Source organism: Pseudorasbora parva, chromosome 7 (genome assembly GCF_024679245.1).
Source record: "Pseudorasbora parva isolate DD20220531a chromosome 7, ASM2467924v1, whole genome shotgun sequence".
Taxonomy (NCBI): domain Eukaryota; kingdom Metazoa; phylum Chordata; class Actinopteri; order Cypriniformes; family Gobionidae; genus Pseudorasbora; species Pseudorasbora parva.
Window position 1 is genome coordinate 31,803,388 of NC_090178.1, and position 12,899 is coordinate 31,816,286.

At 34.6% G+C, this 12,899-nt stretch overlaps 1 protein-coding gene and 1 long non-coding RNA gene across 3 annotated transcripts; one reads left to right on the plus strand and one right to left on the minus strand.

Annotated features, from left to right (window-relative positions):
* The first annotated feature begins 3,668 nt into the window (after positions 1-3,668).
* On the plus strand, positions 3,669-5,713 carry LOC137083258 (uncharacterized protein C2orf66 homolog). Its single transcript, XM_067449069.1, has 3 exons — positions 3,669-3,795; positions 4,025-4,127; positions 5,225-5,713. Coding segments are annotated over exons 1-3 (264 nt in total). The 5' UTR covers positions 3,669-3,793; the 3' UTR covers positions 5,384-5,713.
* A 4,529-nt stretch (positions 5,714-10,242) lies between these two features.
* Positions 10,243-12,549, minus strand: LOC137083798 (uncharacterized). Of its 2 annotated transcripts, XR_010906607.1 has the most exons (5): positions 12,410-12,549; positions 11,992-12,136; positions 11,712-11,765; positions 11,544-11,597; positions 10,243-10,768 (listed from the first exon to the last, which is right to left on the minus strand). It is a non-coding gene; the product is annotated as an uncharacterized lncRNA (long non-coding RNA). The 2 variants fall into 2 exon arrangements; XR_010906606.1 differs by having other exon boundaries at positions 11,992-12,539.
* Positions 12,550-12,899: the final 350 nt, after the last annotated feature.

The window sequence follows — 12,899 nt, forward strand, 5'->3', positions numbered from 1 at the left end:
GCAGCTTAAAGCAAAATCGCTATTTATGTAGCATGCTCATACATTTTTGTAAAGTTTTAAATATTTAATATATATATATGAATGTATGCATATTAAAAAGATAAGATATAAATTGTGTTTTCATTTATATATCAAGGGTTACACATTCATTAACACTGGTGTTAAAACAAATTTGCCACTTTACACCAAAATAAATAATTTTCATTTGCTGTCTCTGAGCTGATTAAATGTTAAAAAGAAGCTGTACACTTAGCCAAAGGATAACATTGTAACAACAAAGTTTTTACTAGACCAAAACATGATCAAAAAACATAAGCAGTTTAAGTCATAGCGAAGTGATTGAATTAAGCTGTTTGGACATAACTATTTTATTATTTTCCTCGGTCAGTTGTGTTGTCACGACACAAGGATTTTGCGCAGATTAAAAATGAACCTTTAAAGGTGCACAATGCAACTTTCCGTCCACTGGAGGGCCCCTATTCAAAACAAATGCATAGTTTGATGACGCAAAGTTTGAGCGCAGCATCTTGGGACATGTGGTCTTCACCTCACAGCCGGTGGAAAATAGGACTCGGGCAGAAATCACGTTCATGCATGCGGTTATTAACGTTACTGTAGTGTAAAGCAGAGCAGGACCGAGTACTGTGGAGCTGAGCACGGCCGCTGGAGCGATTGTTAAAGAAACACCCGCCTCGCGAAAACCGGGACTTTTATTATGACGGGACGGGACACAGTCGCCGGGCGCCTGCATTGATCTGCATTGATCTGCATTGAGTCGCCGGGCGCCTGTTATGATTATGAGGTAATGCAGCTCTGTTTATCATATTAGATACATTTAAGTGTGTTGAAAATGATGTTATGACCTTACTCCGTGCATTCACTTGTTCAAATTGCTAAGAGTAAAGCGCTCCTGCCAAATAAAACCCGAAACCGAGGGTAGCGCGGATATGACGCGATTGACAGGCAACTTCCTCAGAGGCTATGCTGAAATGTCCCGGTCCTTAGTTAAAATAGTAATTTTCTCACAATTTACAAATAGTTGGAAACATTTGGGACTCAACTGTCCCAAATGTAAGTACTCAACTGACCAAAATATATAACACCGGCCTAGTGGTTTTTGGATATTTTACTGCAAAAATACTACATAGTGCGCTTTTAATGTTAAGAGTTGGTTGTGTGGAACCACTGTCCCTAATTGCGTTGAGATTTATAGGCTCTAAAAATTTTAAGTGATTTTTACAACCAAAATTTTTTTTAACAGGACATGTAGACTTTTTAAGCCTCTTGGGAGATGTTGCAGTTCCAATTTGTTTTTTTCCAGTCTGATTGTTTACTGGATTATTAGGCCTACAATTATTGGCAATAGAATGTTTGGAAATGTAAATATTTCTTACAGTAGAGCAAAATTACTGTTTTGTGTATAAATAATAAAAGACGTTTGCACTCAGTGAATCATACTTCTAATTACATTTTTAGAAATTGCTAAATATATCTGATTATAACACTTGATTATATAAATGCTGTACTGTTTACCAACATTGTATCATTATTATTCCTTTAAAAACTGAGCAGAGTGAGTGGCGAGTTAAGGTTATAATGTATGCAGTAACAATGTCACTACCTTTGGCTTAGAGAGTTCATAGAGTTTCTTTTCAGTAGTCTTGTAGTTTGATTGTAGTCACTCATGAACACTTAGAGTAATAACATAGTAATAATTTTATTATAATTTAATTAATCTCTGGACTGAGATGACAAGTGGCCCCTGATATGTAGTGATTGACACTAAAATGAACAGACTTGAATAGAATTGGCTGTTACTGGGTTTAAGTGCCTTGTTCCTTCCGGAAATCATTATCACCACCACAATTAATAACACTAACAGAAGGAGAAAAGACACAAAAAAAGGCCTTTTAATTCTCTCTACCCATCCTTCATGAAAATATCATTTAATGAATGATTCATATTCTGTCATGTCTAAATCAAGTTCTTTCTTGAAGAGAGATGTTAAGGTCCTTGGAGAAGTTTGAGAAAGACCCATTAAAGAACAAAACATATGTTAATTTATCCACTTTAGCAATAAATTTTACTTATCTCATGTTACATTTCATATGGGTTTTTATGATATGGTACTTTCACTTTTTTATTTGCAATGCTGTTGTGGACACTAAGGAAGGTTACTCTAAACAGACAGGTTTACTGGTTCTTGAAAGGGTCAATACAAAGATCAATACGACTAAACATGTCAACTAACTCTCATTAGAGTATTATTTACAAGTAGCTACATAGTTACCTATAGTCTGTTGGTGGAGCATACATATAAAGTGTTAACAGATATTAAGCAGACTATTATAACTGCTACTTGACATGTAGTTACAACTTACAAAGGTACTTATAGAATGTCTAAAGTGGACCATCGAAATTGTTACCAAAGATTTAAAATTTTTAAATTGCAAGATTTATTTAGTAAAAAAAATTGGGCTGTTAATATAAAAACTGGTTTGATCAGTCTCATAATTTCGGAATTAAGTCAGCATTTAGAAAGTAGACTTGTTTTACAGACCTTGACCTAGATTGAAACTCCCTTTCTGTCAAAGACGCACAATAATTGTCCGCAGATATCACCATGTAACCCAAGACTGGTAACCCAATGACAGAAGCTATGCAGGGTTGAGCCTGGTCAGCTGGATGGGAGACCTCCTGGAAAACCAGGTTGCTGCTGGTAGAGGTGTTATTGAGGCCAGCAGGAGGTGCTCACCCTGTGGTCTGTGTGGGTCCTTACACCCCAGTATGGGAACACATGTACTGCAACAAGCACCGTCCTTCAGATGAGAGGTCCTGACTCTCTGTGGTCATACAAAATCCCAAGATGTCCTTTGGGGAAAAAGTGTAGGGGTGTAACCCTGACATTCTGGCCTATTTTGCCAATTGACCTCTGTCCATCACGGCCTCATAATAATCCCCATACACTGATTGGCTTCATCTGTGTGGTGTGTGGTGGGCATTCTGGTGCAATATGGCTGCCGTCCAGTGGATGCTGCACATTGGTGGTGTTTTAGGAGATTCCCCCTTCTGTAAAGTGCTTTGAGTAACCAAAAAAGCTCTATATATGTAACAAATTATTATTATTATTATGATGAAAATTACCCCTATTTAGACCAAACTTACACCACACTCCAAGTGCTTTTGTGCAATTTTACTTTCAGAAAGAGAGATAAAGTCTCATAAGAACAGCTCTTAGGAAAGCAGAATTTGAAAGAAATGTAAAAAATGACTCAGAACTAAAAGTTCAGAACAACTAGAAGTTGCCCAGGCTGTTTTATTATCATTCTCAGTGGGATATACAGTAAAAACTCAAAAATTGCTTTCAGGGCTGAAGTCTCCCTCTGAGCCTTCACGTTAGTGTAAAATAATAATTGGTTGTCAACATTCGTCTTCAACCATATTCATTAAAATATTTCCCATAATTTCAGTTTCACTAATATGTCCGGTAGTCTTTTACATTCGTCATGCCCCTTTAAAGGTTAAAGCCATAAATACCACCATCATTATAAGAGTCTATTCTGAGTTTTGTGTCTCTAAGGGAGCCATGATGACGCTGTAAGGTAAGTTAATTATATCAATTATGGCACTCAAAGTCCATCCAGTTTTTCTTTGAGTAAAAAAAGAAAGGCCAATTTGCCAGAAGGTGCGAATTGTTCATGTAGGGCTGTGTATAAAAGCAAGGTCAGTAAGCTTTTAGGAAACAGAGGCAACCCAACTGCAAACTGACCCGGCAATCACAGGCTCTGCAGACATGTGAGTTCTTTTGGTTTGATGTTGAAGATATGTCTGAGGAAGACCGTTTCATACTGGGACTGTAATGTCTCTCTCTCTCTCTCTCTCTCTCTCTCTCTCTCTCTCTCTCTCTCTCTCTCTCTCTCTCTCTCTCTCTCTCTCTCTCTCTCTCTCTCTCTCTCTCTCTCTCTCTCTCTCTCTCTCTCTCTCTCTCTCTCTCTCTCTCTGTGTGTGTGTGTGTGTTTTGCAGGTTGAAAGTGTTGGCTCTGATGACACTACTGATGGTCTCGGTGGAGTCGGACCTCTCAAATGAAGAGTGGAAGTCTCTGAGCAACCCACAGACCAGGACGCTGGTGAGTCAAACACTGTTCTTCATCCTTCTGTGGGAGTTACACGTGAATTTATTAGTATTTATGTTTTATATCAATATTTTGCATGTGCTTTAATGTTGCTGAAGTCTTAGAAACTTTTTGTGATTAAAATTCAGTTGTGGCACAGAAGGATAGAAAAGTAGAAATTACATTTTTCAATCAGAATTCATGCTACACTTCAGTTTTACTCAAAACAATTTTGACTCAATTTTAAAGAGCCCTCTATGCCGAAAAGGTTCTGTATAAGGAGAAATGTCAAATAATTGAATACTACTAAGGTTTTATAGAACCTTTGTGTCTAAGGGTGTACTTAATTATTGAAATATTGAAATGAAATTAATTGAAATTGAAATTAATCAGTCAAAAAATAATTACTTTAGCTTTTCTTCTAAAGCTAAATAAATGTCCTATTTTCACTGTAAAGCTGCTTTGAAGTAATTTGTGTTGTAAAAAGCACTATATTAAAGATTTGACTTATGGAAACTTATGGAGATTTGTGACCCTAGACCACAAAACCAGTCATAAGTGTCAATTTTGAAATTATGTAAGGTGAATAAATGCTTTCCGTTGATGTGTGATTGGGATAGGACAATATCATGGCCGAGATGCAACTATTTGAAAATCTGGAATCTGAGGGTGCAAAAAATCGAAATATTGAGAAAATAGACTTTAAAGTTATCCATTAAGTCTTTAACAAAGCATATTACTACTACTACTAATAAAATGTTCGATGTATTTACGGTATGAAATTTAGAAAAATTCTTCATGGAACATGATCTTTGCTTAATATCCGGTTTTAGGCATAAAAGAAAAATGGATAATTTTGACCCATACAATGTGTTGTTGGCTATTGCCACAGATATACCCGTGTGACTTATGACTGGTTTTGTGGTCCAGGGTCACATTTATGTGTATTATTTACACATATCTGTATATAATATGTATATTATTTATTTGTATTATGACAGTCAGACAGTTTCTTTTTCTTATAACTTTTTTTTAGCTTAATTTATTCTTTAAAAAATATTTAAATGACATTTGCAGCATTTTAAAATCATGTTCTCATAATATGTTGGCAGTTTTTCCGGATCCTGCAGTCGTATCTTGAAGGCAGAGACAGTGAAGCTCAAGCGATGGGCAGGAAAACAGACATGAAGGTCAACAAAAACAGCAATACGGAAAATACCGGTTACGACAAGTACAACCTCTATCTTCACAATGACATTTATGATGTTTAGCCTGAAGGTTTCATTTTTAGTATCTGTGTCTATCATGTAAAAATCATTATGGCATGTCTGTGATGATGTTTTGCATATTGAAATTTGAACTCTTCTCTTGCCTATATGTTTCTTTCTCATATACTGTGCAAATGATTCATATAATAGGCTATTTATGTTTTTAATGTTTTAGAAAGTTACAAACTAGTTGATAAAAGCAAAGCATGTCATATATTGAGTTTATAATAAAGACTTATGTAAGTAAGTAATGTGTTGTTCTCTTCAAATGATCATATCCTTTATTTTTCTGCATTAATATGAGAATGGAAATTAAATTAACTGGTTGCACCATGACCAGGTTGTGATAGTGGTATATATATATATATAATGTTATTAAATATCGAGGAGTTGTAAATATTGAAAGAATATTATGAATATTAATATTATGATATTAGAATATTATGAAAGAATATTCTGTTAATATTGAAAGACTGTGCTTGATTTACTAAGACTTCTTACAGCACTTGCAGGTTGTTGGTCTTGTTTGTTTCATTGCTTCTATTGTTCTCCTCTTTTTGTAAGTCGCTTGGATAAAAGAGTCTGCTAAATTATTAAATGTTAATGTAAGTTTTGATTAAGTGTAATGGACACTATCTAGATTCTAGAAGGTTTCTAATGGTCTCAAGAATGAATTTCAGTTGTTTGACTGCATGTTATCAGTAAATGGACACAGGAAATATCATATTAATGAGCAATATTTGACAGACAGTGACCATTAAAGAAAAACATTGGGAGAAATTTAACCATGTTGTTGATTCTTAACATGAACCTTTAAATGGTAAAAAAAATGATGTTCCTAGGAAATAGTGTTAAATATATATATAAATATAAAAAGAATATATATATATATATATATATATATATATATATATATATATATATATATATATATATATATATATATATATATATAATTTTTTTACAACAAAGAATCAATTTGATATTTAATTCTAATGTGTTACAGTTTACATATATATATATATATATATATATATATATATATATATATATATATATATATATATATATATATATATATATATATATATATATATATATATATATATATATATATATATATAATATTGCTTCAATCAGTGGGTTCAGGCAACTGAGCATTTGATTCAGATGATAGGGTTTAGTGTTTTAGCAATTGAGAAAAACTGTAATAATTCGTATTGTCATAATTATATATTTTAAGGAAAGTTGATAATAATAATAATAATAATAATAGAAAAAATCTATAAGAATATTAGCACATAATTCTAATCAACTTATAAAATCATACATGTGGTATATTACAGTATTTCTCAATTGCTAAAACACTAAAAGCCATCGGCTGAACAAATTTCTCAGTTGCCTGAACTCGTTTAGCTAATTGTGCAGTCTGTTTTCAATACCTTAAACCATTTCACATGGTAAAACACAATTTGCAGATCTCACTTAGACTTTTCAGCAAAACTCTAAACACATTCTCAATGTCAAGACACATTGTGCACTCTAATGCACATGCCATTCATACGGGTTAACACAAGTGGCAACAATCAAATACAAATAGAGAACACAATGTTATTGATTGAACACAACCACTCAAAACTGATTTAACCTGTTTCAAATGATGAGAAACAACCAATATAAGTACAGTGCATTGTAGGCTGTATACTGTACAATTAACAAATATTGCCCTGAACAAGTTGCTTTCCATTTGTCTACAGTACTGACTGCTCAATAGATTTTGACTGGTTGCAGGTTCATATCAACAAAGAACAAGTATTACAGTATCACAGAAACAAAGGACAAGTTTGTGATATGCAGAGTACAGTACTGTAAAAATCAGCCTAATCTAATGAAAATGCATATCTATAGCACAAATTGTATTTATCGTGCAATTTATATGCCAAAATGAGTTTTTACGTGCATATGTTACGCAGTTTTCTTGTGCATATGATATGACTTTACAGTTTTTTTCAACTGCTTACACACAAAATTGTTACTTGTCACACAATTTTTAAAACCTGACACTCAAACACCAGAACCACACACTAAATCTGCAAAACCATACACTATTTTTTGGCCTTTTACTCAGTTTTCAATTTCATTAAACACTTTTTGCAAAACACACAGGAAGTTTCTTGATTTCCTTTTATAAACACAACCAATCAAAATGCCACACTAATTCATCAGTGCCTCACACTAACTCCTCACATGTGCAAACACTTGTTGCTTTACTTACAGTTTTTTTCAACTGCCTAGACACAAAATTGTTACTTGTCACACAATTTTTAAAACCTGACACTCAAACACCAGAATCACACACTAAATCTGCAATACCATACACTATTTTTTGGCCTTTTACTCAGTTTTCAATTTCATTAAACACTTTTTGCAAAACACAACACACAATTTTCTAGGCAACACACAAAAATCTGACAGGAAGTTTCTTGATTTTCTTTTATAAACACAACCAATCAAAATGCCACACTAATTCATCAGTGCCTCACACTAACTCCTCACATGTGCAAACACTTGTTGCTTTCAACAACCAATCATAACTTTAGTAGTGGCCTATAAATAGGCCAAAGGTCAAGTAATAGCTTTTGGACAATGGATGCAAACAATGCAGACAGAGTAAGAGAAGTTGTGGAGACACTGATGCTGCCTCCATCCAAGGTTGGATACGCCATACAAGAAGGTTCTTTCCATGGTGTCTGGCAAGAGAGAATATAGCATGTGACGTGGATGAAGTATTGTGGCCGGACCCAGCCCGGAGGAGAGATGGAGCCTAGATACACCCAACCATCTCCACATGCAAGCACACACATTATGTTTGGTTTTACACTACATGCTACAACACTACATATTTTTGATGTGTTTTTTTTTTTTTTTTTCAAACTATGTACACTAATACTACATTTACAACCACAAAGAGCAACAACAAAAATAAAAACATAAATAAAAAGTTTCGTTTTAATTTTGCTTTTGTTTTTACTTTATATATTCAACAGCTCTCTCCCACTTACATGGGAGATTCATGTACATGTGAGCTTTTAAAAGAAGAGCTTTAGGTTTTGAATAACAGTGTGTATATTACATAATCAAAAATATAACATTATGGTAAAGGTGTTTACAACGTAAGACAAATGTTTGCTTTTGAAATATGTTTGTGATAATTTGACTGTGTTGTTTCATTTTGAAAGAGATGTGAGGCATTTTGCATCTTGTGTGTGGAATTCTTGAATTTGTGTGTTAAGTTTTGAAAAAAAGAGGAAACCTCTGGAAAATGTGTGTAAGCAGTTGAAAAAAACTGTATATTGTGTTATGTGCAAGTACTCCAAACAACTCAACCTACCCAATGGGGTGACAATGCAAATCATATGCACATAAAAAATAATTGTGCCGTATAAATTGCACAATAAATACAATCTGTGATGCATTTCATGAGAATGAGTTGGTAAAAATAGGGCTGCATGCAAGAGTAAGAACAAAACATTGCAAAGCAAAGCAAATTAGTAATCATTTCTGACCAATTTTGAGCTACTATGATCACAATGACAGAAAAATATGAAATTTGTTTTGAGATTAAAAATGTACTTCTGCCTGAGAACTATGTTTTGAACAATGTGTTTTCTATTTTTTGCTGTATTGTTTACTGATTGCTTGATAGTGTTTATCATTTTGATCACTTTGCTTATGTTACTGTTTTGAGGCAAAAGTTTCATTTTGCAAGATGAGTCAGAGGTTTTGTGAATAGTGCTTGAAGAGGTTTTGTGTTTAATGGTTTCAGAAAATGGAGCAAGGTTTCAGAAATAGTGTTTAAGCAATTTAGAAAAACTGTAAAAAGAGAATGAATGAATGAATGAATGAATGAATGAATGAATGAATGAATGAATGAATGAATGAATGACCACACGGGGAGGGGTTGTAACCATAGATAGACTGTAAAAACCTATTTTTTACAGTCTATGGTAAAAACACAGTGATGCGTCCAGTAGATCCTGTAGGTGGAGACATTTGCTTTCAAATCCAGAAGGTGGAGCCCATTAGACGGTGGATACATTTTTGCCCAAGGGGGTAATCTAGCGCTCGGAAAGCGTTCCACCCCTAGGGGCTGCCATTGCTAACCAAGCCATCACCTGCTGTTAGCATCCCATTGACTCCCATTCATTTTTGAGTCACTTTGACAGTGAATAACTTTACATCAGAGGCGTTTAAAGACTCCATTTGTCCATTGTATATTTCTAAAGAAACACGACAATGTATAAAAGGCTCCATTACCTTGTATCTTACACTATCGCCCCGCAGAAGCTGTTTTTGTAAAAAATAGGCTAACGATTGCGTCATAACCAACGCGACCCTGTCGGAGACAGGTCTAACTGCAGAACCCATATACGTCACTCACAACAGTCTGAGGGCGACAACAGCGCCACGCCACAGTCTCATGCCGGAAGTGGGCGGAGCTGATTTATCTTCGCATACATTGCTCTATTTGGAGCGTTTCAAGCCCAAAGTTTAAACGATGTTAATAATGTCAAGTATTTAATTAATAAGTTCTAATTGAAGATAGATAGAGAGATGATAGATAGGCTAGATAGATATACTCACTCATAGTTAAATCATATAAATATGTTTTAAAATAAACAATACTGGATATTAATACAAAATAAAATAATTTACGTTAAAAAATGTATTTATAAAAAAAACCTTGTAACATTTTTAAAGTAAAAAGTTGCTATTATTTTTTATTTATTTATATTATGTCTTAAATATTATATTAGATAAACTGAACACAAATCTTAACACACACAAAATGAAAACAAAGATTGAGCATTTGAACATTTATTTTTATGACACAATATATTTGTTTTTTACTCAAGCATCTCAGAATAAACCTTTTATTCAAAGTAGATAATATATATTACACAATTCTACACTGTTATGCATGATTCAGATTAATCAAACCCCAAAACACACAGAAATTGTTTAATTTTATAAAATGTTCCTTAAAAATCCCCTTAAGTAGCAAAGGGATCATATACTAGCTTGGGTTTGCTTTAAAAAAATACACAATCAGACCAAGGGGAATAAATTGAACTAAGTTGAAAGTTATTGCACAGCAGGTACATGACAAATTAAATCTAAAATAAATGTAACCTCTATAAACATTGACAACTGTCTCTTTAGCCAGTTGTCGGTCAACCATTCAGCCTGTGAAAGTTGAAGGGCTTTTTCCTAGTCTTCCACTTTCACATTTCAGAAATCAGGGCTCTTCCACTAAACTGTTGAAAACTTTTGGTTGTTCCACAGTCTTTACACTGCAGTGCAGAGGTCTTCTGTGATCCGTGGCTCCTTCATGAGACAAGGGTACAAAAAAATAGGATGAAATGTTGGAAGTGCTTTAACAATATCGTGTGTTGAAGTCAGGATGTAGCATGTATAATAAAGTTGTGAAATTCAGTTTCTCATGTCTAAATTTCTGACATAAATGATACCCTGTCACAATCAAATTAATTAACCATTTTCAGTTCAAAATGTATACAGAAATTAAAGGCAAGCACTTCATGGGGCTTCTCACACTGAGCTTATCGTCATTCTAAACACACTTTTAACCTCGGGTAAAGTAACATTTCACACTTTTATATTTACGTGCTTTGGACAGTCACTGAAACACTGTGCACTCTATATAAATAATAAAGTCAGCATCGAAGAGGAAAAACATCAAATGCAAACAAAAAACGCAATTGCAGCGAAGAAGAGACCATTTAAATTAATGTATAGTCTGAAATGTCCATTCAGGATAAACTTGTAATACAAGGACATGCAAAGCTTGAGCATTTATGAAAACATATTCTGTGCAGTGCAGTGTCTGTCAGTGACCCTGATACTGCACATATGTTATCCCATGGTTTATTAAAGTACAGTGTGGAACGGCAGTGTATGAATACCCAGGATTGATTGTTCATCTCAGGTAAATGATGATCAGTGTGAAACATGAAGCCAGATAACCCAAGATTCTGTATACCCGGAGTTTACTATTTCAAGTGTGAAAAGCCCTCATGTTTTTTATCCTAATGAAGGGAAGCTTGTATTTAAAAAAAAAAGACCTTTTCCTTCTTTTTCTTACCATTAACATGAAGATCCTACTGTCAATAGAGCCATCCAACTGTTGTGGAACAGTCTAAAACAATTCGAACATTATAGAATAGAAGAACATTCCTGGAAAATGTGACATATAACAACACACTATCTGTAGAAGTAGCTTATGTCTTTATTAGAGCCTTTTAAAACTAACCTTGTTTTTGATCAGCTTCGATTATCCTGGGGTGACATTCTGATTGTCAATTTACTGCAACAAAATCAAACAGATATATATAATGCTTGGTTGTGTACTTAATTTAATTTTAATGGGACACATTCAAACACATGAAATAGTGTTTGCATTTTGTTAGCTTAAGCACTATATATATATATACACACACACACACTTGAAACTTTATAACCAACTAATTCAAAAGGGACAACAAATAAATACTATTTCTTGCTACTGTGTAAATAACTCAAAACCTTCATACCTCCATGGACAGCTGCTTTTTGAAGTGAATTTGAAGGTGTACTGTGCCATCTGGTCAGTTTAAAACACTGGGCAGTAGAAACTGTTGCAGAATGTCTTGCATTGATGTACATGAAGTAAAGCTGATCCTCTCCAAATCGTAATGCCTCAATAAATTAGTGGCAAAAACACATAAAACACTGGTCAGTATCAGATAAAAGCAAATAAAAAATACGGCGCCAACAACAAAATAAAATCACAAACAATTGTTACTTAAACCAAGACCATATCAACAGACGCGATAGACATCGTAAAGCAGAGCACATTAGAAAAAAATAGAGCCACGTTCTGTATAAAGTGTTAATACAACAACGATGGATCAAATACACAACACAAATAAACTTGATAGATTAAAACCACAACACAAAACAGCTGTTTACCGTGTTCTCTTCTTCCGCCGTGCCGATTGTTTAGTTTTCGTGAACTCCGCCCACTTCCGGCATGAGACTGTGGCATGGCACTGTCGTCCTCAGAGCGTTGTGAGTGACGTATATGGGTTCTGCGGTTCTGCAGTTGGTTATTATTGCCCTGTCGCGCAGTAGAGAAATTACCGTATAGACCTGAGGAGACGCTCGCAGGCAATCTTTTACTGTCTATGAGGCCGTCGGGGGGACGTGGAGACATGTCCTGGAGACTAGTCTGATAAAGTCAAGGGGGAAGAATGGGTAGAAGCCCATAGTGAGCCAAAAGCAACGGGAGAAAATATTTAAACAACGTGATTCAGCTTTCGCTTTCCACATCTACTAGAAGACTCACAGCTGTCAGACAGGAGGCTCACGTCACATCTACGTCGTCAAGCTCAGTCTGAGCCTGCGCAGTTCGCTCAGCCATCAGGAAGTGAGTGCCCCTAGGTTGACTTCATTATTTCGC

Excerpts from the sequence above, each read along its gene's own strand:
- LOC137083258 (XM_067449069.1), top strand. Across the intron at positions 4,128-5,224 it reads ACCCACAGACCAGGACGCTG|TTTTTCCGGATCCTGCAGTC; the intron begins GTGAGTCAAACA and ends ATATGTTGGCAG.